The sequence below is a fragment of the Peromyscus maniculatus genome, chromosome 8 (genome assembly GCF_049852395.1).
Source record: "Peromyscus maniculatus bairdii isolate BWxNUB_F1_BW_parent chromosome 8, HU_Pman_BW_mat_3.1, whole genome shotgun sequence".
Classification (NCBI taxonomy): domain Eukaryota; kingdom Metazoa; phylum Chordata; class Mammalia; order Rodentia; family Cricetidae; genus Peromyscus; species Peromyscus maniculatus.
Window position 1 is genome coordinate 39,608,642 of NC_134859.1, and position 26,753 is coordinate 39,635,394.

General features: G+C 45.2%; 1 protein-coding gene and 1 non-coding gene across 3 annotated transcripts in view; both read left to right on the forward strand.

Annotated features, from left to right (window-relative positions):
* The window catches only part of G3bp1 (G3BP stress granule assembly factor 1), a 31,816-nt gene extending 11,205 nt beyond the window's left edge, over nt 1-20,611 (forward strand). For both annotated transcript variants that reach the window (XM_006984883.4, XM_016003481.3), the window contains exons 2-12: nt 4,484-4,596; nt 6,411-6,492; nt 8,418-8,591; nt 11,301-11,391; nt 12,712-12,805; nt 14,840-15,038; nt 15,709-15,810; nt 17,095-17,206; nt 17,352-17,480; nt 18,043-18,152; nt 19,167-20,611. In XM_006984883.4, the coding sequence (XP_006984945.1) occupies nt 4,502-4,596; nt 6,411-6,492; nt 8,418-8,591; nt 11,301-11,391; nt 12,712-12,805; nt 14,840-15,038; nt 15,709-15,810; nt 17,095-17,206; nt 17,352-17,480; nt 18,043-18,152; nt 19,167-19,376 (1,398 nt within the window). In that variant the 5' untranslated portion in view covers nt 4,484-4,501 and the 3' untranslated portion in view covers nt 19,377-20,611. The remainder of the gene's footprint in view (nt 1-4,483; nt 4,597-6,410; nt 6,493-8,417; nt 8,592-11,300; nt 11,392-12,711; nt 12,806-14,839; nt 15,039-15,708; nt 15,811-17,094; nt 17,207-17,351; nt 17,481-18,042; nt 18,153-19,166) is intronic.
* Nucleotides 1,152-1,291, forward strand: LOC121831915 (small nucleolar RNA SNORA29). Its single transcript, XR_006075510.1, has one exon. It is a non-coding gene; the product is annotated as a small nucleolar RNA SNORA29 (small nucleolar RNA).
* Nucleotides 20,612-26,753: the final 6,142 nt, after the last annotated feature.

Below are 26,753 nucleotides of genomic sequence, written 5' to 3' on the forward strand. Positions count from 1 at the left end.
CACAGCTGATCAGGCCTTCAAGAAGGTAGACTGCTCTCCTGGTGCCACCTGGAGCTGCTCCATAGTCAGCTAGGGCAGGGTTTCTCTGGCCACATCATCTACCAAGTTCATGTTGGCAAACCACACAGTTGAATTAACAAAAGCAAAATAAGTGGACTGGAGAGATTCTTAGAGGTTAAGAACACTTGGTGTTCTTGCAGAAGACCTGTGTTCAGTTCCTGTCACCCACATGGTGGCTCACAGCTATCTAACTCCATAAATACCAAGTGCACGTGTGGCACACATACATTAAAATGTTTTAAATAAATGTACTTGTGATTTTTTTTGTTTGTTTTGGTTGGATCACATTCAGAAATGTCCTGACTAGATCCTTTTTTAATTCTTTTCTCATATATTACATCCTGACTGCAGTTCCCCCTCTCTCCTGCCCTCCCAACACTCTCCCCTCTCCCCAGATCCACCCCTCCTCCTTTCCATTCAGAAAAGAGCAGGCCTCCCAGAGATATCAACCAAACATGGCATATCAAGTTATAATAAGACTAAGCACATCCCCTCATTAAGGCTGGACGAGGCAGCCCAGTAGGAAGAAAAGGGTCCCAAAAGCAGGCAAGAGTCAGATAGCCCTTCTTCCCAATGTTAAGAGTTGCACATCACCAAGCTACACAACCACAATGTTTATGCAGAGGAACTAGGTCAGACCCATACAGGCTCCCCGACTGTAGATTCTGTACCTGATCTCACAACTGTAGTTGGAAAAGTGAACAACCCTTGGGGTCATTTAGTGAAATAAAGTAAGTGGGTCAGATATTCAAAAACAGTGCAGTAAGTGGGCAGTGCTGCAACCCAGCTCTTGGGAGGCTGAGGCAGGGAGATTGTGAGTTCCAGGCTAGCCTGGGCCATAGTGTGAGACTCTCAAAAAACCACACGCACACAGACAATCAGCCTTGCATGATGTAAGCACTGATTGGTAGTCTGAGCAATGGTGATGCTAATTAGGGGGATTACCCAAGCCAAGGAGTTTGAAAGTAGCCTGAGCCAACACACCAAGATCCTAGGTCAACAAAAGCAGGCACGAGCCAGATGAGGGTAGAAACTTAAAACAAGAACGTGATTGAACCAGTCCATCTTTCCCCACCTTACTCAAACCTTGATGTCCCATTTGACTACCACATTTTCTCTTGATAATAGATTTTAGTGGCTATGCTTATGGGATAGATTAAAGTTGCCATGATCTGAAGAGAGAGGGCTTTCCAGTGTTCTCCCTCTATATGAAATGGCTGAACAGTAACTACTGCTTATGACAATGGGCACTGGTGCTTGGGGTTAAAACCCAAAGTTTGAGTAAAGGAGTTTTCCCTCCCATATTTTATTTATTTTTTGAAGACAGTTTCTCTGTGTAGATCTGGCTGTCCTGTACTTCACTATATAGTCCAGGCTGGCCTTGAACTCACAGGGATCCATCTGTCTGCCTCTGCCCCCAGAGTGCTAGAATCGAAGGCATGCACCACTACTTCCCAGCTCCTTCCTGTTTTAAACAGGGAGCAGTATGCTCTGTCAGTGAAAACCCAAGTGTTAGCAGGGAACAGGGAACAGTATGCTCTGTCAGTGAAAACCCAAGTGTTAGCAGGGAACAGGGAGCAGTATGCTCTGTCAGTGAAAACCCAAGTGTTAGCAGGGGTGTACTTGTCTGATAATGCTGCTAAGATACCCATGTCTTCCCAAATTGGTGGAATAACAGTTTCTTCTTTAATGCATAGTAGATGCTGTGCTGCTGTTAAACACGCATATTAAAACTGAAAGGGGGCTGGAAAGATGTCTCAGGTTAAGAGCACTGTCTGCTTTTCCATAGGACTGGGGTTTGATTCTCAGCACCCACGTGGTAGTTCACAACCATGCATAGCTCTAGTTTAGGAATCCAGCGTCCTCTTCTGGCCTCCAAGGGCACCAGATGCACACAGAGACATATATGTAGGCCAGACACTGGTACCATATACTTAAAACAGCAAAAAAGCTGCTATTGCTGTGAATTCTGCACCTGATCTCGGAACTCTAGTTGGGAAAATGAATAGGATGCGATGTTTCAGCTTGGGAGATTGCTGCATGTACCAGGTCATGCCAGAGGATATTGAGGATTTACAGGTATCTTTGTAAATGGAAGTATTAATTGTCAGTCTCCATGGTATTTTGAGCTGTTAAGTTTTAGTAAAAGAGTATCTTCTTAATTGTATACTATTTGATTTTGATTATTTTATTTTTTACAATAAACTAATGGGAATGTTAAGAATTTTTTATTTGTAGGGGTTAACTTTTTTTTTTTAAAGATACTTTCCATAAACAGTCATGGTTTTTCAGGCAGGACATGGGCAGACAGTCATTAACAGTATACAAGAACTTCCAGACTCCCTTCTTGTATAGACTACCAAAATCAGAAAGCAATTGTAAAACCCGATGAACCCTCATTCGTTGCTTTGCAAAGGGGGAGAGCTTAGAGTGAGGGCTGACAGTTCACATTGAGGATGTTGTTTAACAACTTTTCACAAGCCGACCCTGACTTTCAGAAAACGAAATGAACTCGGCAGAATTCCATGGTGGCCACATAAGTCAACACCAGGACGTCTGTCCTGAGAGCCAAGAGGAGTCTTTCAAAATTATCAGGGAAAGATGTTTTCCGTCATCAACCATCATCAGTCCAGCTTGGGAGACATTTTGTTAGTGACACATGTTCCTTCCCCCAAAAAACAATGAAGTGTTCTGTGTGCTAACAACATAGCTTAAAAAAGGATTCTGCATTTTTATAAAATTTGATAAAAAAATAGTATTTCAAACTGTAGTCACCAGAAGTACACTGTTATCAAATGCACACATCTCACTTGGCATCTCCAGCACCTTCAGCTTTCTGTGCCTGCTCTGTTTTGGCGCCTCCATTTTCTGCAGGATTATTCGCACCCTTACCAGCATCAACTTCCCCCTTCTGCCCCTTGGGGACCTTCTCCCCCTTCTTTGCAGGGGCAGTTTTAGGCTTGGGCTTTGGAGGAGCAGGTTTAGCAGACAACCTTGGTTTTATCTCCTTTAGGATCCCTTTCAGCCTTTCTTTTGAGCATGGCAGTGGCGGGGGATGCAGCGGGGTGGGGGTTTGGTCCGTCGGGGGGGGGGTGGTGGTTCTCGTTGTCTTCTGTAGGGGTTAACTTTTTTTATTTTGGCTTTTTTTTTTTTGAGACAGGGTCTTACTTCGTAGCCTTGGCTTGCCAAGGTAGAAATGTAGGCTTGTCTCAAACTTGTAGATCTGCCTATCTCTGCCTTCTGAGGATTAACACCCAGTTAAATTTTTCTTTTATGTGTGTGTTTGTCAGTATGTGTGTATGTGTAACGTGTGTGCCCAGTGCCTATAGAGGCTAGAAAAGATTATGAAATCTTGGAACTGGAGTTACACATGTTAGCCACCATCTGGGGGCTGGAAACTGAACTCCCATCTTCTGGAAAAAGCAAAGGCCGAACCGTCTTTCCAGCCCCTATAGTGTGTTTTGTTTTCTTCTTTGTGACAGAGTTTCTCCGTGTAGCCCTGGCTGTCCTAGAACTTTCTTATAGACCAGGCTGTCCTTGAATTCAGAGATATGTCTGCCTCTGCCTCCCAAATTGGGATTAAAGTCGTGTGCCACCACCGTCTGGCCTGTAGGTTTTTTTTTTTTGTTGTTGTTGTTGTTGTTAGTATACTAGAACTGTCAGCTGTACCAGAGAGTGTGGTGAGTGGTACATGGGCATCAGCTGTAATGCCTGAGGTTGTTCTTGAGTCAAGGACAGGAGAGCAAGAAAGAGCTCAGAGTTAGTGGTGGAGGTATTGCCAGGTGTAGTGGCACATGCCTTTAGCCTCAATGGCAGCATGTCTGCAGATTTTGAGGCCAGCCTGGTCTACACAGCAAATTCCAGGACAGCCAAAGCTACGCATAGGAACCCTGTCTTGAATACAAGCTCCCCCCCACCCCCCCCAGCCAACAAAACAAAACAAAACAAAACAAAAAACCCCAAACCAAAAATGGAATGGAAGTCCTTTAAGTAAGCTTAGGAACTTAATAACTGGGCTGGTGCATGCTGGGAATGCACTGTTGGGGTTTTATCTCTAGTTTAAGAAAACTGAATATTTGGAATAATGAGTTTTTACATTTTTTCCCCTCATGTATTCATCTGACTACAATACATTTGGATGTAAGAATTATGGATTTAGTTTGTTCTTGTAATGTTTATTCCTTTTTAAACTTTAAGATTACCGGGTGTGGTTATAATCTTTACTGGTTGCATTTGAGAGGCTGAGGCAGGCAAATGTCTGAGTTTGATGCCATCCTGATCTACACAGTGAGTTCCATGGTAGCTAGAGCATGGCGGGGAGACTCGTAGGAATGCTGAAGTGATGGTGTAGAGCTGGCTTAGCACAGTGAGTCAGTCCTTTTCAAGCTCTTACAATTGGTTGACTGACTTGTTTGTTTTACAGGTTGAATCGACCAAAGCGATGGTTATGGAGAAGCCTAGTCCCCTGCTGGTCGGGCGGGAGTTTGTGCGACAGTACTACACCCTGCTGAACCAGGCCCCGGACATGCTGCACAGGTGTGCTTTCCCGTGCCTAGGAGGGGTGTTGTGGGATGATTCTTCACATAAGCGCCTATAAGTAGAGGTTTAGAAAGACCATAAGATCTTACCATGGTCGGTAGTCCTGCCCTGGCCTGGAATTCACAGAGCTCTGCCTGCCTGTGCCTCCTGAGTGCTGGGATTAAAGGGGTCCACTATGCCTGGCTCACACAGATTTACTTTGTAAAGCTGTATTAATTCACTAGCGAGGTGGTTAGAATCTGTCTGGTATTTTTGGTTGTTGTAGTATATAAAACTGTGTGGACTTAGATTGATTTTTCACACAAGTCCTAAGATGAGTTTGCTGGGCTAGAGCACTATATTTTCTTTTTTTTTTTTTTTTTTTTTAAATGCCAAATGCTGTTTATTGAAGGAGGGAAGAGGTCTTAAATACAGGTTTACAGCACAATGGGAGAACTCCCGCTACGCTACGCTACGATGTTTTACAATCTTGCATCTAAGCTGTTAACGCCCATTATGCAGGATAAACAGACAAGGAACTTCCCTTAAGCATTCTGGAGGGTGGAACCCAACAGGGAATTAGCATAGGGAGGATATCAAGGTCAAGGTCAGCAAGCAAGGCAACAGTTACCCAAAACGAGCACTATATTTTCTACTTCAGCCAGGCTGGATTTTTTTTTTTAAAGCTTTATCATTTCTAAGGCAGTATCTGCTTCTTTTGACAACCTTTTGGTAAAGCATTTCAGAATCTGGCCTCATCTTATAGATGTTGATTTTCAGAGCATTTAAAATTCTCTGGATTCACCTTTCAGCAGCAGAAAAGGTCTCTGCGTGTTTTTACCCTTCTTCCTTTTTTTCTTAATTCTTGCTGGGTTTTATGTCAGTTTGCTTCTCTGCTCTGCCTTGTAAATGAGTTAAATTTGTGTGTCAGAACCTGCATCAGTGCAAACCCAAGCTGGAGCTGGAAGACACTGCATGCATACCTCTCTTACTAATGCTGTTAGAGCCTACGATCTCCTTTTCCTGCATTTCCATTCCCATCGAGGGTGGAGTGGAGAGGGGCCTGGTGGAGAGAGCAGGGGCTGCTGAAGTGAGTTCCTTTAGTAATGTGAAAAGTAGCACGTTACCTGATGCATTGGTGCACGCCTTTAATTTCACTACTCTGGGGTCATAGGCAGCTGATCTCTTGAGTTCCAGTCACGTCTGGTCTACGTAGTGAGTTCCAGACAGTGCTCAATAGGAGAAACCCTGTCTCAAAAAGGTAGATGTGCATGTTGATAGAAAATACAAAGCCATAGCGTGGCTCACTTAGAGTTTATTGGACTGACCTCAGATGTCTTCCGGGATTGTTCTTGAGTTGGCATTTGGCTGTACATCTCTCTGATATCCTTTTAGTGAAAACAGGGTATTTGAGTGTATAGGCGGGAGAGCTAAAGGAATGAAAGTTGGTACCGCCCGCACACAGGACAACTGCCCACTGCCTTCTCAGGTGGGAAGGCACCGACTCTTGGGTCCGTGACAGGGCAGCTGTCCTCAGCGGAAGCAGGAACTTGACTTTGATTTTAAGTGCCTGGCTTTGCTGACAAACTCGAAGGTCCTTCCCAACATGATCATCCTGCCCTGAAACCTGGAAGTCCGGGACTTGAAAACCACACACATGCCTCACTGACTGAGACTGTTCCCACTCCGGGTGTGTGCAATGGATTTATCGTGCACAAACAGAGTCCCTGCTGTGAGTCTGCCAGTGAGGTGGATAGGTATCAAGCCTGAACACTAAGTACCTGCTCTTCGGGTCCTTGAAGATGAGAAGTAAATTGCCTTCTCTTGTACAGATTTTATGGAAAGAACTCTTCCTATGCCCATGGGGGCTTGGATTCCAACGGGAAGCCAGCGGATGCAGTCTACGGGCAGAAGGTGGGTGCTATGGACCAGTAGCAGCAGAGGAGATAGTTTCTTGTCTACCAGGCAGCTGGTCCTAGAGGGGTGACTCCTGTTTAATTCCTTGGTTTGCTGAAATGCCTGTGTGTTGTCACATTACACGTCTGTGTTAGATAGCTGGCTTCTGCATAGGAATGTCATTTCTAAACTTAAAAGGTGTTCATTTGCCGGGCGGTGGTGGCGCTCGCCTTTAATCCCAGCACTCGGGAGGCAGAGGCAGGCAGATCTCTGAGTTTGAGGCCAGCCTGGTCTACAGCGTGAGTTCCAGGAAAGGTGCAAAGCTACACAGAGAAACCATGTCTCAAAAAACCAAAAAAAAGGTGTTCATTCAAGACAGCTTTTTTTTCTCTCTCTCGAGACAGGGTTTCTCTGTGTAGTTTTGGTGCTTGTCCTGGATCTCGTTCTGTAGACCAGGTTGGCCTTGAACTCAGAAATACGCCTGGCTCTGCCTCCCAAATGCTGGGATTAAAGGTGTGCGCCACCACCACCTGGCTCAAGACAGCTTTTTGAAACATGATTTTTGATATATGTTTTTTGCTGTTCAGGAGCTTGCTGTGTATGTCTGTCCAGCCTCCTGCCTCACCTTCTTAGGTGCTTGAATTATACATGTGGCAGGACAATTATTTTTAAGGGGCTGAGCTGTGATCACTGGAACTAGAGTACACACAGACAGTTGAACTGTATTGTAACAACAGCGGAACTGGAGCACAGACAGATAGACAAACAGACAGACACACACACAGTTGGGCTATATTATAACGGCAATGTATGCATTCTCTTTATCTGTGTTGTGTTGGGAAATTTTTATTTTTTAAAGTTCTTTTAAAGATGTATTTATTTTCGTTTTTATATGTGTGTGGATGTTTTGCCAGCATATATGTCTGTGTACCATGCACATGCCTAGTGCCTGAGGAGGCTAGAAGAGTGCTTTGTATCCCCAGGAACTGGAGTTGCAGGTGCTTGAACTGCTGTGTGGGTGCTGGGAACCGAACACAGGTCCCAGGAAGTGCAGGAAGAGCTCTTAGCCATGGAGCCATCTCTCCAGCTCTGAAATGTTTACATTTAGTGATTTTTGGGGGAATATGACTGTCATGGTATGCATGTGGAGGTCAAAAAGGTCACCTTGTCAGGAGCTTTCTGCTTCCTCCTTATAGGCCCTAGAGATCACATGACTATGGTCAGACCCCATAGCAAACACCCTTACCTGCTGAGCCACCTCACCAGCCTGGGATCTATCAATCTGTCTGTCTGTCTTTCTATCTATCAATCTCTCTCTCTCTCTCTCTCTCTCTCTCTCTCTCTAGGTATGACTGGGTATTGTGTAATTTTAAGGTGTTAATTGCAGTACTAGAGAAGTCTGGTTGTGTTAACATGCTGTTCTCACTGCTGAGGCAGAACCCCTGGCAGAAGCAGCTTAGGCAAGAAGGGCTATTGAGGCTCAGGGTTTGAGGGTGTGTTCCATCATGGTGGAGAAGAAATATAGTAGAAGCACAAGGGAAGTGCTGGTGCTCAGTCCCCCTTCTCTTTTCTACAGTCCAGGACCCTAGCTTATGGATTGCTGCTGTCCATGTTTAGGATGGGTCTTCATTCCATGCTTGACCTAATTTGGAGAAATGCGCAGAGGATTGTCTCCTAGGTACCATCAAGCTGCTTGGATCCATGGGGCAGATTTTTGCCCTTCCGATGTTCTTGTTGTGTTGCTCTTGAGATTGCTTTGATTGCTTTGCTCAAGGACTGCTTGCAGGAACAGGCGGTAGGGCTGAGTGTCAAGGACCAGATCCAAGAGAACACAGGGAGGAGCTGGAGGATCTGCCAGGGTCTGTTTTTGGTGCTGGTAGCTGTTGTCTTAGTTTCTGAACTGCTGAGTTCCTGAGGGATTGACTCTTGCCTCCATTCCTCAGGAAATCCACAGGAAAGTGATGTCACAAAACTTCACCAACTGCCATACCAAGATCCGCCACGTGGATGCTCACGCCACTCTGAACGACGGGGTAGTGGTCCAAGTGATGGGGCTACTGTCCAACAATAACCAGGCTCTACGGAGGTTCATGCAGACCTTTGTCCTTGCTCCTGAGGTATGTTGCATGATGGCTGTTGGCTCTGTAGTGATGGAGCACGGAGATACTAAAAACTGTGTAGTCCCTGGATTTCTGGCAGCCCAGGGTTATAGGAATGGCTACAGGGGCAGAGCTGCTTTGTCCCTTCTGTCCTGGAGCTAGGGTGTTCTCACTGGCCCCAGGGAGCTGTGTTATTGGGGGATCTCTTCCTTCTAAACCATTTGAAATGAAGGACACTTTGTATCCATTCATCTGGCATCTTCTCAGGACAAGGAATTCTGTCCCATAACAGAATTTGTTAGCAAATTCAGGAAATACTACTCAGTATAACTTGATCCACATTTAAATTTCAGGAAGTGTGCCAGTATAGTCTTCCATAGTAGTTTGTTTTTTCCAAGCTAAGATTCTTTATCTAACTGTCCATTGTGTTCCTGTGGTAGTGTGTCTCTGGTTCTCCGTCATTTGTAGTACCTTCTTACTGTTCTGATTTGCTTGGCCTTGACAGTTCTGAAGAGCACAGTCACATGGTGTCCACACTTGATGTGGTTTTCTTCTAGTCATCATTCAGTGCCATGATGCCATTTAGTGGCTCTGGTTTCCCAGGTAATGTGTGCAGGTCTTGCCACTGAAGTCAGGTAGCTTTCGTATCTAGTTTATAAGTTGTGACCAATTCTTGGATCCTGTATAGACATGATGCTCGCTATCAGTTTTGTATGCTGTCATTGGTCTTCATGGGAGGCTCTTGGCTGAGTGCAAGGATGACAGATGGGAATGTCTGGTCCCATCCATTACTCTGTGTTCATTCATTGGCATTATCTTATAAAGAAACCCCCCACCATCATTCATGTATTTCTAGTATATTTAGTGAGTTATGATTCATTAATAACTCTTCAGCATATCCCTATGTCCTGGGCTTAGTCAGTGGGAACCCTTTGTGCTGTCCTGTTCTGGTGTGGGCACAGACAGGATGCTTATGTCCTTGTGCTGGCCCTGGCTCCTTAAGCCCTGTTTGGGAATTAACTTGTTCCGTTTGTTCATGGTGGTTCTTTGTAGTTAGGCTTCTGAAGGTTCCACAGGTGGATGATGAGGGATGCCATCTGTGCCTTCAGAGAACAGGGGCGGGAAGCTGCAGAAGTGTGGAATCTCCTTATAAGGACTTGCTGAATAAATGTTTTCTCCAGCATTCATCTAAAGAAAATTCTGTTTAGGATAGTGAAATCACTATCCCTATCTTTAAAAGAACTTTTGGTGGATGGGGCCTTTTTAAGACAGGGTTTCTTTGTGTAGCCCTGGCTGTCCTGGAACTTGTTCTGTAGACCAGGCTGGTCTCAAACTCAGATCTGCCTGTGCTGGGATTAAAGGCATGCACCACTGCCACCTGGCAGATATTTTGTTTTGAGACAGAACCTCATTATGTAGCTCAGGCTGTCCTGGACATCACAGAAATCCTCCTGCCTCAGCCCCCCAAGAGCTAGGATTGCAGGTATGTACCACCATTGAGTGTGTAGTCGAGATTTTTGAAGGAATACTTACGTTAAAGTGTAAAATACTCGACAGTCATGCTGGTGCATACATGTAATTCCAGTTTTAAAACCTTTTTGTTTTACGTGTGGGGGGTGTTTTGTCTGCATTCACACAGTGTGCTCAGAGGCCAGAAGAGGGCAGTGGATCTCCCTGTGGGTGCTGGAACCAGAGCCTGGTTCTCCTGCAAAAGCAGCCAATGCCCTTAACCACTGGGCCATCCTTCCAGTCCAGCAATTCTAGCTTTTGAGAGGCTGAGGCAGGAGGTTTGCTAGCTTGAGGTCAGTCTACAGTAAACCAAGAGGTGATGTCTCAGAAGGAGGCGGGAGACTGATGACTTCTGTATGGGGAGAATTTTACAGCCTTGTATTGCTAATTACAGGCTCATCATAGTTCCTTTTTGTCTTTCAATGGAAGCATTTATCTCCCTTAAGAAAATGTATTGTTGCATAAACCATCTCAATACACCAAGTACTATGGTATGTTTTGATATCCCACTTTTTGTGGTTGAGAGAATAACCTTAGAAATTGAACAGCCAATAAATAAGATGATTGAATTTGGGCTCAAGTGTGTCTAAACCCACATGAGAAATCTTTTGAGTTTTATTACCATAAGTACTTGTTCTTGGATTAATGTTCTTACCTAAGAGTTAGGGCATTTAAATACCTCCTTGAGTTGAGACTACAGTGCCTCTAAATGGTCGAAAAGTCTTTGGCATCCTGTGCAAGAGTTTTACTGATTTTTTTTATTTTCCTATGTGAGTGACCATCTGGTGGTAAGGATGAATATTTTAACAATATGTCTGCGTGGTTCTTTACAACTGTATGAACAGGATTTCACACAGTAGGGCATTCAATCTTGGCACAGATGGCATCTGCTGGCGTGAGTGCTGCTACCATTTTAGTGCTCTCCCTGTTCTTGCCTTAGCAGGTATCAGCCCCCATTGTTAAAACAGAAATGTTTCTAGATGGTGCCAGATGTCAGCTGGGGCAAAATCTCCTGTAGCTGAGAGCTGCTGGTGTAGGGATTTGGTTTTTGGTTTTTAAAGGAAGGAAGGGTGCAGTCCATCATGGCAGTGAAGTCAGGCAGTGGGAATGGGAGGCAGCTGCCTACAGTGCATCGGAAGCAGGAAGTAGAGAGATGAATGCTCATGATCCAGGTTTTTATAAGTCTGAATAACTGAAAACTTGTTGCTGACATTGCAGGGCTCTGTTGCCAACAAATTCTATGTTCACAACGACATCTTCAGATACCAAGATGAGGTCTTTGGTGGCTTTGTCACCGAGCCTCAGGAGGGTAAGTGTGAAGCTATAGACCAGTTACTTGTGTGGAATTTGTGAATGGCATTAGGTTGACTTATGAGAATGTTTTTTGTTACAATGTGTATTTTATTAATGAGTCTTATCGGCATGGGATCTGCAAGGATTATCTTAGTTAATGTGAATGATCAGTTTCTCCTGGGTCAGTGTAGACACCATGCAGAAAGCCTGGCACACCCGTGCTGCTCTGAGTGCTGGTGAGGTGTGCAGCCTCCTCACGGAGCCCCAGTTCTGTAGAGTGGGCAGTCGAGGAGCCTGCCTTTTCTCTGCAGCGAATGCCGTTCTAAAGCTGTGTGCTGGTGTAGATAACGGCTGGAAGAAAGGACAGGGTGGAGTGTGCAGAGTAGTCTCTGTGTCCCACCCGGCTCTAAATAGAGGCCTGTTAGGTCCACTCCTCCATCCTATAGGCTAGGTGACTGCTAACAAGGTGGGGTGGCCTGCTGCAGACGCACGTTGTGGTTTTTTTTTTGCCTTTTTTTTTTTTTTTCTTTCACTTTATTGAGCTCGTTCCACAGTGTTCCTCACAAAAGCTGACATTTTCTTTGAGAAGGGATTTTTGCATCAGTCTTTGTTACTGTTAACTGAATCCCTGGGAAAGGGGAGTCACTTTTAAGGGTATAGATTTGAGAGGTTCCCAGACCCACCGTTTTCCTCTGGGGTGTAGGCCACCCTGATGAGAACCATGTGACCACAGCAGTGGGCAAGGACTGAATTCACATGCCAGCTCGTTCTCTAGTCCCACAGTTTACTTGGCTGTATGAGTTCCTTCCGGGCTGGCCTTTGTAATAAACACAGGTGCTCTGGGGATCACTCTTCATTCCTTTTGTGTACTTGATTTTCTCAGCTAAGACAGATGGGAGGCTGAGGAGCCCAGTGCAGAAACCTTCCCTACCTATCCCAGAATTCAGAGCAATTACAAATCCTACAAATGTCTCTCTTGTGGTGATAAAAATACCCCAACTTTGGAAAGAAAGGGTTTATTTTGACTCACAGTTTAAGGGGGACAGGTCCGCCATGGTGGGGGAGGCATGGTGACAGGCAAATAGGGCATGTGGCAGGAGCAGGAAGCTGGCCCGTCACATTGCATCAACACACAGGAAGCAGAGAGCCTTTTCCTTTTTAAAGAGTCTGTGGTTAATTAAAATGCTTAATTTTCCCCTTAAAGTCTGTGCCTTGACTTTACCAAAGTGCCCTGCTTTCTTTCCTGTGTTTTTCTTTGTGTCTGTAGTAGAAACTGTAAATTAAGGAACTTGTGGGTTTAGAGTGATTATAATTATTTTACACATTTTCCTCTTAGAATCTGAGGAAGAAGTAGAAGAACCTGAAGAAAGACAGCAGACACCTGAGGTGGTGCCTGATGATTCTGGAACTTTCTATGATCAGACTGTCAGGTAAGGGAACTTCTCTTCACGTGCCTAGACTTGCAACAAGAAGTTGAATTGTGTTGGAGCAGACATGTTTTCTAAGGATTAATCTTAGGCAATGAGCAGGGGCTGGGTGTCTGTATCAGTGGGTAGAGGGATTGCCTAGTATGCCCCAGATCCTGGGTTTGATTCTTAGCACTGCCTAAGTTGGGTGTGGAGAGATACCTGTAATCCCACTGTTCCAGAGTCTGAGGTGAGAGGATTGCTGTGAATTTGAACATATCCTGGAGGGCCTTTGGAATGAGACTCTCCAATGAGGAAAGCAATGGTAATTTTCTAGAAAAATGTTTTGTTATTTCTGACTAGATAGCAATATGCAACTTGTTTATTTTTATGGCATATACTATGAAAACTGTTTAGATAATGTTTGAGTTACTTTTGGTTCAGGTTACTAATTGTCGTGGAGATAGGAGCTCACTTAGCTCAGGCTAGCCTGGAACTCTTACGATCATCTGTCCTAGCCTTCTAGATGCTGGGCTTACAGGTGTGCACACAAGTATCGGAAGAATTTACTTAACTAGATGAATAAAATTTCAAACCCGTAAGCTAACTAGTAATAATGAGAAGTTTCACAGCCCAGTAGTACTATGGCTCAGAGAAGGCGGGGTGGCTCAGGATGACCTGTGTTTGATTCCTGAAACACCCATGATGGAAGGAGAGCTCACTCCTGCAAGCTGTCCTCTGACCTCCGTGGGTATGCCAGGACACGTGTGCAGCCCTCCTCCCCGTAAGTCAGTGCAGTAAAGATTGTTAAGGCTGTCCTGGGGCTGGAGAGACTGCTCGGCTGCCATAAGAGCACTTGTGGCTCTTGCAGAAGACTTGAGCTTAGTTCCCACCACCCACATGGTGACTTAGAAACTCTTAACTCTAGTTTCAGGGGTTCTGATGTGTTCTTCTGGCCTCCAGAGGCACTGGCATGGATGTGTATACACTCAGAAACATACATAGACATATAAAAAATAATTTTTATTTTTTAGTTTTTGAGACAGGATTTCTCTGTGTAGCTTTGCGCCTTTCCTGGAACTCGCTTTGGAGACCAGGCTGGCCTCGAACTCACAAAGATCTGCCTGCCTCTGCCTCCCGAGTGCTGGGATTAAAAGCATGTGTCACCACTGCCCAGCCTAAAAAATAATTTTTAAGGCAAACTTTGGGTTACACCCTTTTTAAAATTTTTTTTCATGACCTCAATGAGTATAGTGTTGTCTTTGCTTTTTTTATTGTTCTGGCCCCTAGGGCAGAAATGTTTTTAATGGGCCAAAATGTGTACTGTTGCCATGGATGTCCCATGTGTCAATACTCAGTGCTCAAAGCCCCTTTCAGACCTTTATCAAAGTATGGTCATACCTGTTCACTCTGGCTGAGAGTGGAGAATGTGTTTAACCACAGACCTACTGAGGTCCATGGCCAGAGGAAAAAAATGGCCAGGGACAGTGTGTGTTAGCAACTGGTGTGGAAATGTAACCACTGTTTGGAGGTGTAACTGATGTCTTCTCTCCCAGAATTCCTTGTGGCTTTTTAAAAAAAGATTTATCTATGTATTTTGTGTATATGGGTGTTTTGTCTACATATATGTCTGTACACCAGAATAGGGTATCAACTCACATTGTGAGCCCTGTGTGAGTGCTGGGAATTGAACTCAGGACCTTGGGGAAGAGCAACCATCTAAGTCGTCTCTCCAGCCCCCTTGTGTGTTTTTTATGGGAGCTGCTTTGTGGCTAAAGCCATAGATAGTAACATTTGCTATCTTGGATTTTGAAGCTAGCTGGCTTCTAGCCTTGCTGTGCTTGAGCTAGGCCTCAGAGATCAGAGATTTTGATCTTTCTCCATTCAATACAATGGTTCTGTGATCCATATAAATAAGCTAACTGAGAAGCACTTGATTCATCAGAATTTAGCAAACAAGCTCTTGTCCTGAGACCTTCATCTTATGTCATAGGTGGCTGGAAGTGTCTGGGTGAGTCATAGAGACAGGCTTACGTTTCTCAAATTCTCCCGTGACAGCAATGACTTGGAGGAGCATTTAGAGGAACCTGTTGTGGAGCCAGAGCCAGAACCGGAGCCGGAGCCAGAACCGGAACCTGTGCCTGACATCCAAGAGGACAAGCCTGAGCCTGCACTGGAGGAAGCTGCTCCGGAGGACGTGCAAAAGAGCACTTCCCCGGCCCCAGCAGATGTCGCCCCAGCACAGGAGGACTTGAGGGTATGGGTTGTGGCTTAGCACTGTGTTCCTTCCTGTGCTGAAGAGCAGTCCTAGGGTGTTGGTAGATGTGCAGTGTCCTAGCATTGGCCGCTCCAGAGCTCTTTCTGTTTTGAGACTGATTCTCATGTCTCCTAGGCTGGCCTCAAAGTAATCCTCTGACCTCCCTCTCCTGAGAACTAGAATGTAGTTATGTCCCATCAGGCCTGACTTTGAAGACACTGGGGACTGTGAGCCACATCCTCACTCTCTACTAATTTGTTTATTTGTTTTGGTCTTTTGAGACAGGTCCTTTGTGTAGCCCTGGCTATGCTCTATAGACCAGGCTGGTGTTGAACTCAGAGAGAGATCCACCTGCTTCAGCCTTCCAAGGGCTGTGATTAAACACCTGCACCTAGCCTTCAGCTAGTTTTTAAAATCTCTTTTTCTCAATCGTAATTTCTTTGGTTGACTTTGAGCTGGTCTCAGTGTGTGTAGCCCAGGCTAGCCTTTCTTAGTCCCCTAAGTATTGGGATTGTAGGGGTGGGTATGCTTGACTGCTTCCAAGACAGTTTTGTAAGCTGTACTGTTTATAAGCTGGCACATGCTTGTAGACTCTGCCTGTGATTGATGCAGAAAGGTGTATGACATTAATGACTATGTTGCTCTGATGTGTCTTGTTCTTCTTCCCTAGACGTTTTCTTGGGCATCTGTGACTAGTAAGAACCTTCCTCCCAGTGGGGCTGTTCCAGTGACAGGGACACCACCTCATGTGGTAAAAGTGCCGCCTTCACAGGTGAGAGTCTGAATCTAGGACTTGGGGTAGACTTAACTGCTTTGTTAGGTTTTGAGAATGGGATCCTGGTGTACAGGGAAGGGGAGAGGCTAGCAGGTGGTGGTGTTTTACTAGTGTGGTGAACTATGCAGTAGCTAGAGTAGCACTTGGCCAGAAAGCAGGGCCTTTTTTGGTTTATATGACGTTCTCTTTCTATGAGGGTGGACACATGGGTCTGTGCATGCATGTAGAGGCCAGAGGCCAACACCAGATGTTCTTCGGGAGCTGTGCACTTTGGTATTTTGTTTTGTTTAGTTCTTGTTTTTGAGACAGGGTCTTTGTAGACCTGGAGCTCTTAGATTGGGTGAGGTTAGCTAGTCAGTGATCCTCAGGGAGCAGCTACCTATCCTCCTTGGAGCCAGAATTGCTATTTTCTAGCTTAATAATTTTGTTTAAGAAAATAGACCGGGGGTGGGGGTGGGGCAGGAGATGGCTCAGCTGTTAGGAGCATTTACTGCTCCTAAATGGGGATCAATTCCCAGCATCCACATGGGAACTCCAGTCCTCGGGGATCCAGTGTCCTCTTCTGGCCACTATAGACAATGCATGTACTTTGCACAGAGATTCATACAGAAACACATAATTAAAAAAATTATTCTTATTGTTTGGGTATGGTTATTTTGCCTACAAGTATATTTGTGCATCATGTACCTATCTGCTGTCCTTGGAGGCCAGAAGAGGGCATAGTGATTCCCTGGGACTGCATTTATAGTTATGAGCAACCAGGGGGTGCTGGGAATCGAACTTTGGTTCTTAATGTTCTTCTCCTGCCCTACATATATAATTTTTTTAAAGTTTAAGAAATGTGTATGGGTAGGTGGCTGGATTATGGCTCAGTGGTTAAGAGCTCTTACTGCTCTTGCAGAGGACCTGGGTTCAATCTGCAGCATCTAGTGCTTTCTTTTGGCCTTTTCCAACCCAAGACATACGCATAGTGCACAGATAGGCATGCAAGCAGAATGCTCCTACACATAGGAGAGGAAAACCCAAAACATATGCATAGTGCACAGATAGGCATGCAAGCAGAATGCTCCTACACATAGGAGAGGAAGAAATAACGAGGCTGGTGAGATGGCTTAGTGGATAAAGGCACCAAGTCTCATAGCCTGAGTTGGATATGTGGGACCTACTTGTATGTGTATGGCATGTGCATAGCATGTCTGCACTTACACACAATAAATGTAATTAAGTTTGTTTTAAAAGAAAATATCAGATAAGCAAAGGGTAATCAGTAACCTTTTTTAGCCCCGTCCAGAATCTAAGCCTGAGTCTCAGATTCCACCACAAAGGCCTCAGAGAGATCAGAGAGTTCGAGAGCAACGGATCAATATCCCTCCTCAGAGGGGACCCCGGCCAAGTAAGAGCTTTGGAGACTTGTCTAGCTGGTGGTTTGAGATGGGAACAACTTCTCTGGGTCTGCTTCAGGTGGTGGAATAACTTGGTTTGGGGCGGAGGGAAACTTGTTCATGAAGAGTCTCTGAGAGTCTGTTTTGTCTCTCAAGTCCGTGAGGCTGGTGAAGCAGGGGATGTGGAGCCTCGGAGGATGGTGAGGCACCCTGACAGCCACCAGCTCTTCATTGGGAACCTGCCACATGAGGTTGACAAGTCGGAACTGAAGGACTTTTTCCAAAGTAGGTGCTGAGTCTCCGTGTCCTGATTTCTTTCCTAAGCAGCCTCACACAGTGGAGGCACAGGTGTAGTGTCAGCTCTTCTAGTGGCAAGGAGCAGAGACTTAATGATATGTTTAGTCCAGTGCTTGAGTGAACCTTCACTTCCACAAACATGAGTTTTACTCCAAAATAACGGATGTCATAACTACCACTTCCCTAGAGCATGGCATCAAGTGGAAAATTCCACTCTGACCTCAGTATCATGAGATGTAGGTATACTACATGTAGTGTTGTATAAAACTCTTTACAGTGGCCTGTAAGGATCATGTGAGACATAATGCATTGTCTTTTACCCTTGGGTCCTCTCTCCAAGATCTAAAATTCACAAAGCCCATAGCCTGAAACACTTAGATCTTGGTTGTGAGATTCATCTGAGGGGCATTTGAACTCTTTGCATTTTAGTGTGACATCTTTGAAATCAAGTGTGCATTTTCCATTCATAGCACATCTTTGTTTGATGTGAAACCGAGTGCTGGGTAAGCTGGGTGTCTGCAGAGAAGTCATGAGCTCTTTGCATTTACAGATTATGGGAACGTGGTGGAGCTGCGCATTAACAGTGGTGGGAAGTTACCCAACTTCGGTTTTGTTGTGTTTGATGATTCTGAGCCTGTTCAGAAGGTCCTTAACAACAGGGTAAGCAACTTTGCATCTCTGTGTGTTTTGTCTGCATTGATATATGTGTGCCAGGTGTGTGCAGTGCCCTCAGAAGTGAGAAAAGTGGGGGGAACATCCCTGGAAATGGAGTTATCTTTTATTTATTTATTTGTTTGTTTGTTTATGGGACAGGATTTCTCTGTGTAGTTTGGTGTCTGTCCTGGATCTCGCTCTGTAGACCAGGCTGGCCTCGAACTCACAGAGATCCACCTGCCTTTTCTTCCCGAGTGCTGGGATTAAAGGCTGCGCCACCACCGCCTCCGGTTGGTAGAACTGGAGTTCTCTATTTTGATAACTCCAATTGTACTGGCAGGTGACACTTGAGGTGCTCTCGACCTTCTCTCCATGTTGCTGTGTGGGTGAAGGTTCTGCACTCACTTCATAGTCTGTTTGTTTTTTTTTTTTTCCTCTTTTTGTGGGTTCAGCACTAGCTCATTGAATATCACTTTCCATCCAAGAGGCCCTGTTCACATTCTTCTTCAGGTGCCTTACTTTCTTATCGTTGAGCTGTTTTCTCATTTTATTTAAGTCAGTTTCATGATGTTTTTACTTGAGGTACCGTATTCTGCCCAGTAACCCCAAAGCTGAGGAGGCATCTTTTTTTTGTTTTTGGAGACAGGGTTTTTCTGTGCAGCTTTGCGCTTTTCCTGGATCTACTTCTGTAGACCAGGCTGGCCTCGAACTCACAGATCCACCTGGCTCTGCCTCCCGAGTACTGGGATTAAAGGCATGCATCACCACGGCCCAGCCTGAGGAGGCATCTTTATGTCATCGTTTACCTGAAGTTTGCTTTAGTTACTAGTGAGTTACTTGTGTTTCAGGGCTGTTCAATTTGCCTCTTTTCTACTCACCTCATAGGCATGTACTGGTAACAGGGCGTTCAACAGGGAAGCAGGTTTGTGAGCTGGGTGAAGCTGCTTCTCTTCAGGGAGGCTTTGTTCCCTTTCCCAGTCAGGAGCTAGTCTCAGTGTGTGCTTTCCTTGTTCCTCACAGCCCATCATGTTCCGAGGTGCGGTCCGTCTGAACGTGGAAGAGAAGAAGACCCGTGCTGCCAGGGAAGGAGACCGCAGGGATAACCGCCTTCGGGGACCCGGAGGCCCCCGTGGTGGGCCGAGTGGTGGGATGAGAGGCCTTCCCCGAGGAGGCATGGTGCAGAAACCAGGCTTTGGTGTGGGCAGGGGGATTACAACTCCAAGGCAGTGAATTGCTTGGCCCAGATCTCCACACAGCACACAGCCCTGGCTCCTGCAGAATGGTGAATTCCTTCAACCAGCCTTTGGTGTCTCAGAGTAGTCTATTATAAACTGCTCGAGTTTGTACAATTTTAATTTCGCTTGTGTTCATGGTGTGTGCCCCCCCCCACTCCCCCTTTTCCTCCCTGACCTTTTAGTCCTTCACTTCCAGTTTTCCGGAACGATACTTTAGGAGGAGTAGGTTTTTAAAGAAGAGGGGAGGCTCGCCTTCCTGCCACACCGCAGATACAGACTGGAGTTTAACAGCCATTCCCCAAGGAGCGCGTCTCGCTTTTCACTGACAGTGGATGTTTCATTTGTTGGGAGACACAGGATTTGATAAACACTTTGGAAGCAGGAAAATCCATATTACCTGTCGAGAGTCACGACTCCTTTCTGGTGTGGAAAAATTGCCTTTTGGCAACTGCCACTGGGTCCCTGCTGGTGTGGCTAACTGAATAAAAGGTGTTTCCAGAACTTTGTTCTTTTGACATGTGATTACCAAACAGTTCTAAACCTCTGTTTTTACCATTGGATTTTAAATTGTGACGTAGCCTCTCAATGTCTAGAACGCAGCTAAGGATTTTTTGTTGAACTGTTAGGTTTTTTTTTTTTTTTTGAACTAGAGTTTTTCATGTTTTATTTGTATTTGTAAAAAAAAAAAAGAAAAGAAAAAAAAAAGGACAAAAAAATCCCCATGAGGAAACAAACCCCCAATCTGATAACAAAACCAAGCAAAACTGTGCCTTCTATTTATCTTTGATTCTGGTCCTGACAATTGTTTAAAGAAAAGTAATAAAGATTCTAGATTTGTGTTCAGATTCAGAGTATGTGGGGGAACTGTAGAATTTTTTTTTTTTTGGATCACGTGTATGTGTCGTGTTAACATTGTTCTGCCTTATCCTAAAATCACGCCTCAGACTGGACCGCTTTTGAGGAAGGTGCTTCTGCGAGGCCTCTGACCTCAGTGGCTGATGGCCACGTTCTACTCTGCTGTCTATCTGGGTTCCTGAGGGGCCCGTCAGAAGGATTTGGCTTGAATCTCGGACTTGGCTAATGTGCTCCAGGGTCTGCATATTTTTTTTTCTTTAAATCATAGCCATATGGTAAATTTTCTATTTTGTTACGGTTCTCTTTTACTGATGGACATGCAGTGGGTGTTTCTTGGAAAAGGCCAATTTTTATTAAAATATTTCTGGAAGAAAACTTCATCTGGCAATGTAGACTGCTAAAACTCACTTCACAGTATTGTGTTGAGTGGTGTGTGTGAGATGGGTGAAGGTTGTGTTTACACAGCTTCAGTGTGTGGATAACCAGATTGTCAAATCTGACTTTTCCTAATGTTTTTTATGTGTGTGTATGTATGGGGGGTCTATTCACACATGGGTGTACCACAGCGTACTTGTGAATATCGGAGGACAAATTGGGTGCAGTCCTTATATTCCACCCTGTTGGAGACAGTCTGTCCTTTCTTGCATAGGCCAGGCCAACTGGCCCCTAGCTACAAGTTCCCAGGGATCCTCTCATCTTGCTGTAAGTACAGGGACTGCAGACATGAGCCGCGCCTGGCTTTTCTGTGGGTTCTGGGGATTAATCAAGTCTTCACACTTGCACATAGCACGTCTGCCAGTCATCTCCCTAGCCCTCTCATGTTCGTTTTGAGAACTGTCATGGATGGGTAAGTGTTACAGTTTTGTTGTTAGAAAGGGTAGTTTGGGTGAAAATGATAAAGTTATTGGTCTGATCTCAGTACCTCACAGATCTGAATATTGGCAGCATCTATATGTGAGGTAGCTGAGTCACATGACTGTTTTAGGGTTAGTTTAAATATTTTCATTTGTTTTAGGCCAGTGATTATAGGAAAGTATTCAGCATATACTACTACAGAAGTAGATCACATAAAGATTTTGGTGACAAGAAAGACAACAGTGGTACATGACTTTAGTCCCAGTACTCAGGAGGCAGAAGTGTGTAGATCTGTGTGAGCCTAACCTGGTTTATGAAGCAGTGTCCAGTCTGGCCAAGGCTGCATAGTGTGACGTTGTCAAAAATCAAAACAAAAAGGCAGCCAAAGAAAAAAGGAACCCTAGATTACTTCTGAAAAAAATAGAGGCGGTGCACTTTGGCATAGGCCTGTAGTCTCAGATACTAGAGAGCCACAGGCACAGGAAAATTTCAAGTTCAAGGCCAGTCTGACCTATGTAATAAGGTCTGTCTCTAAGTTTCAGTAACTCGGGGTAAATCTAAAAATGATTTTCACAATTGTACTAAGTCAGATGGAAGTTCTCCCTCGCCAGGAGTACTAACCTACTGAGGCTATTGACATTTGGCAGTACAAGGTGAGGAGATGTCTTGGGATCAGCACTGCCCCTCATATTCTCTGTGGGTCAAGGGTGATCAGGATTGATCTGAGAAATAACAGTTTCCTGTGGGTACATGGAATGGTGGTGGGATCAGGAGAAAGAAGTCCTGTTTCTTTGGCCTCAGATAAGTGGGAAGTGTAGATGTCCATGACCTCTCTGTATTGCGTGTGTGCATGTGTGAGTGCACGTGTGCGTGTGTATAGGGATGTAGCAGTATGCCTGAATTGCTTGTGACTAGTCCCGCTTCGCAGCAGTGGGATTGGGATGGGGATGTGCTTTGAAAGGGCATGGGCCTGATGGGACTTGGCAGCACAGTTTACATTGCTGAGAATCTGGATGTCAATACTGACACCACTCGAATCCTAAATCTCAGTGCTTAGAGGCAGGTGTTCATCGCCACGTAGAAAGCACAGGGTTTTTCTGTATGTATGAGGCTGACTCTTATAGCCTCAGATCAAATTAAGATTTGATCTGTAGGGATGACTCTGGATAGTTCTTTGTTATTGAGGGGAGTCTTAACCTGGACCTGTGATGGATTTTTTTTTTTTAGCCAAGTGAGTCTTAGTCGTCTTTTATTTATGTGTACATGTGTGTATGTTTGTGTGAATGTTGGCCATGTGTGTGCAGGTGACTTAGGAGGCCAGATGATGTTGATGACTCCCTGGAGCTGGAGTTACAGGTAAGTGAGCCTTCCTACATAGGTGCTTGTACATGTGTGTATGTTTGTGTGAATGTTGGCCATGTGTGTGCAGGTGACTTAGGAGGCCAGATGATGTTGATGACTCCCTGGAGCTGGAGTTATAGGTAAGTGAGCCTTCCTACATAGGTGCTGGGAACCGAACCCATGTCCTGGAAGAGCAGCAAAATGCTCTTAGCCACTGGGCATCTCTCCAGCTCCGAGTTTTTGTCAGACGTAAGTAAATCTTAAGCAAAACTGTTTATTTGCTTTCATGGTGAGATGGTGTTCCCATGTTCTTCCATTCCCAGCTGCTGCTCTGGAGCAGTGGGAATTGGATAATTAAAATAAAGGCCTGTGGCACATACTTGTAATCCTGGTGTTCAGGAGGCCGAGGCAAGAGGATTGTGAGTTCAAAACCAACCTCTGTTACAAACCATGAGCCTGTCTCAAAGACAATGCAGCAAGGAACAAGTGAACTCACTTAATTTTCATGTCTACCCTGTGGATTATGGTACAACAACAAGGGGAAGATACGGCATGAAGCAGTTGAGTGAGCAGGGCTTCCAGGAACAGGTGGGGTTTCTAGGCAGTACCTAATGTGTTGAACCAGGAGCCCATGTCCAGCTGAGTGCCTGTGAACCAGGTATTCCTAGAGCGGGATCGCCACTGCACAGACCTGAGTTGCTGTAGCATTCAGAACACAGTAGCGCCCCTGTTCTTTTAGGAAAGTAAACTCACTGATTGCTTATAGAACTGGTGTTCTGCCCCCACTCCCCTTAGAGATGGATGCATTTATTGTCTCAGCCAGCTGTTTTTTTTGTTAAGAAAGGTGGGGGGAAGGGTACAGGTGTGTCTGTGCGGTGTGTGTCTGTGAAAGCCTTGAGTGTCCCCAGGAGTCATCCACTTTTTTTTTGAGATGGTCTCACTATGTAGCTGTAGTTTTGGAACTTGCTACATAGATTAGCCTCCTCTTTAACTCAGAGATCCATCTCCCTCTGCCTGTCAGATGTTGGGCCTGTGACACACTTGCAATCCTGGTGCTCAGGAGGCTGAGTAGGTGTACTGGGAGGCACCTACATTGAAGTCCCTAAGTGATGGCTGAGTCTGTGATTGGAGTCACTGAGGTGTGCAAGCCGGCATCAAGCTCTACCTTGTTCTTTGAAATAAGGCTTTCTCACTGGGACTTGTTGCTCTCATTAGGCTAGGTAGCTGGCCAGTGAGCTCAGGGCATCTACCTGTCTGCCTCCCCAATGCAGGGATTACAAGTGTGTCCCCCGACACCCAGCTTTTATTTATGTTCTGCAGACTGAACTCAGGTCCTCAGGCTTGTGTGGCAAGCATTTTACAGAATGGACAATTTCTCCAGCCTTGCTAATGTGATGCTTTAAGAGCTGAAACTCAGCTGCCATGTTCTCTGAGGTCTTTCAGCATTCTGTATTTGGTGTGTTGGTGCTTTGAGTCCCCAGGGGCAGTGTTTGGGGCAGGAGCTCTGCTCTGTCCCCTTCCTGCCAGGCTGTATGTGCCATGTTATGTATCCACGGCCTGCTGTTCTTTTTCACATGATTCACTCGTGAGGTGAGGCTCCAGCTCGTGGAATGACAAGAGTCCCCATGGTATTCCTGGACATGCTGAGCCCATAGCTTCCCGTGCCTTCTCTTCCCTGAACATGGGCATGTGTCCCCAGCCACATCTCTGTTTCACACCAGTTTTTGTCAAGACCCAGTTCACTGTTAGAATTGTAAGTGAACAAATTCACCTCCCTTTCATTTTGTTTTGTCCCTATTCAAAGTTCTGTCCCATTCATTGTCATAAGTAGTGTCTTCCTGGAGGACTCTTTCTCATGGTTCAGCCTGGAGTTGGAATTAGCTTTTTACCACTGTGTTAAGTTCTTAGGGAACTGAGAACAGATGCTTAATTTCTGTATCCCATGGGGAGGCACCTACCTTGAAGTCCCTAAGTGATGGCTGAGTCAGTGACCGGAGATAGCCTTCCATCAATTTCAGATTGTGTGACATTTCAGTACAGAAAATTCTTGGAAGACTGGGGTGGGTGGGTGGAAGTAGGGGGTCTATTGAGGAGGAAGTCTGTGGTCTGAGTATTCTTCCTGGATGTCCTTTGTCCATTGTAGGCATTGTCCCTGCGGGACAACTGATTTCTCACAAACTCATGCTCCGCCCTGCTAGAAGGGAGTGGTCAGTTTCCCTTCTTCCTCCCTGCATCCCTCCTTCCTGCTTCCTTCTTCGAACCTGCATCCACTCTTCAGAAAAGTCCCATCAAACTACCTCAACAGACTTGACACCGCACCCTCCCCCTCCATGACGTCACTGGTCTCCGCTCCATCAGATTCATCTTTCTGAAGCAGCCCCCGCCTTGTACCCCACATGCGTTTTCTCTCTCTTCCCACCCCCATAGACTGTAAGCTCTTTGTGGCAGGATCTGTGAGTGAGTCACCTTCGTTAACCCCCAGTGGTATCTACCAATAAATATTCTTGACTAAACAAATGAGTTCTCATTTCTCACTATGAAGTCCTAGTGAAATGCTTCATAGGTTATACACAGGTTCTTCTCTGGGGGTAACTGTAGGATTTCGGAAGTTCTCACAAGATTGGTGAAGTCTAATAATCAGGAGTTAATCACAGAAAATTTCAGAAAACTTTAATTTTTTTCATTAGAATTGGCATGGATATGTGTCTATGGATGGCTCAATAAATATACTTTTATATACAGCACAGAAATTTTACATTCCATCTTTAAATTGCAGAAATAGATTTTTTTTTTACAAGCCAAAAAGACCTGAACCCCAAAACAAAACAAAAATAACAAAAACAAACCCTGCCATAACTTTAATGACTTCATGCAAAAAAGGGAAGGGGCCAGAGAGAATTGCCTGTTCAAGGTTGAATGGTCAATGAGACGTAAAAATAGTACATTAAGGAAGCGGTTGCTTAGCACGCTGCTTAAGGTGGGAGCCAGACAGATCCTTAACTGCAGCTTTAAGGCCATACCTAGTTTATACATATATACAAAGAAGTTTCCATAGAAAACACATGGTCACATTCTCTTCTGGGAAAGGATGAGGAACTTCCGTGAGAGTAATTCAGACCCAATTTTCCAGGTCAATTCATCAGAGATGTCACCGGACTGCTACTCAGCAATCTGCTTTGGCTATGTGGCTTGTGGAAACCTCTCCCATTGTGGTGATGAAGTACTTTACAGCTCAGCTCACAGTGCCCAGCTAAGCACGGCTCTTGCATCTTTTGGACTTAGACAATTGTAGGCATCTTACCTTTAATGGACCCCACATCCACACTGGCACTGTGATAGGAAGGATGGCAGGATGCCCTTGTAGGGGTGAAATGCCCAGGGAGTCTTAACTTCCAGGAAGCATTTCCTACCTGTTTAAAGGGGCTGAATTTTCTCCCTTGTGATTTGTGACACATTTCAGTTGGAAGCTAACTTTTCTGGGGAGGGAAAGAGGAAATACAAAGTTACCCAAAGAACCATCTGCTCTGTCTCAAAACCAAGCCAGAGAACTTGGAAGACAGGTTAGGTTTGTGCAAACACCTAGATGGATGAATTAGAGATGACAAAGGGTAGTCCTTTGGAGGTGACTCCCAGGTCCACAGGAAGTCTTTCGCTTTGGCAAGGTTTGGGTGAGACTGAAGTGGCACATCGCTCTCATTGGCAGAAGCTAGCTCATTTCAAATGAGTGAATTACATCTGAGGTTCAGGTGAGAATGGAGAGCTTACCAAGTCTGGGGTAAACAAGGCAAATGCAGCATCACTCCAGGCTTGTAACCACCCAGGCATGTCAAAAGCCGGTCCAGTCTGGTCTGGCGGCCCCGTGGCTTGTGTGGACAGTCACTTCATTTGTACTAGTACCAGCCTTTGGGTAGGCACTGTCAACGACTTGCGTGGATCCCAACAGGACTGTCACGAGGTTGATCCTGACAATAACAAGAGGGCTTCAAAGGACTTCCGGTCTTGTCTTGGCCACTTGGTTTTTGAGACAGGGTCCTGCTGCTTAGCTCGGGCAGGACTGGAACTCACTTTCTGATTCTACCACCTGTGTGCTGGGATTATAGTCACGCACCACCACAACTGGCTGTCTTGGTCATTTTGTTTATTAGAAGACATGTATTTTATCCAGTTTTTCGAGGTTTTTTTTTTTTTAGGCTGCTGCAGCCCCTGCTACATCAATCTTTTGTAAGCTTAACTCTGGTTGCTTAAATTTTAAAAAAAATGCGAACATACTCCTCACCTCTTTGTTGTCTGTAGTATACACGTCAGCATGCAGTAGGCATTG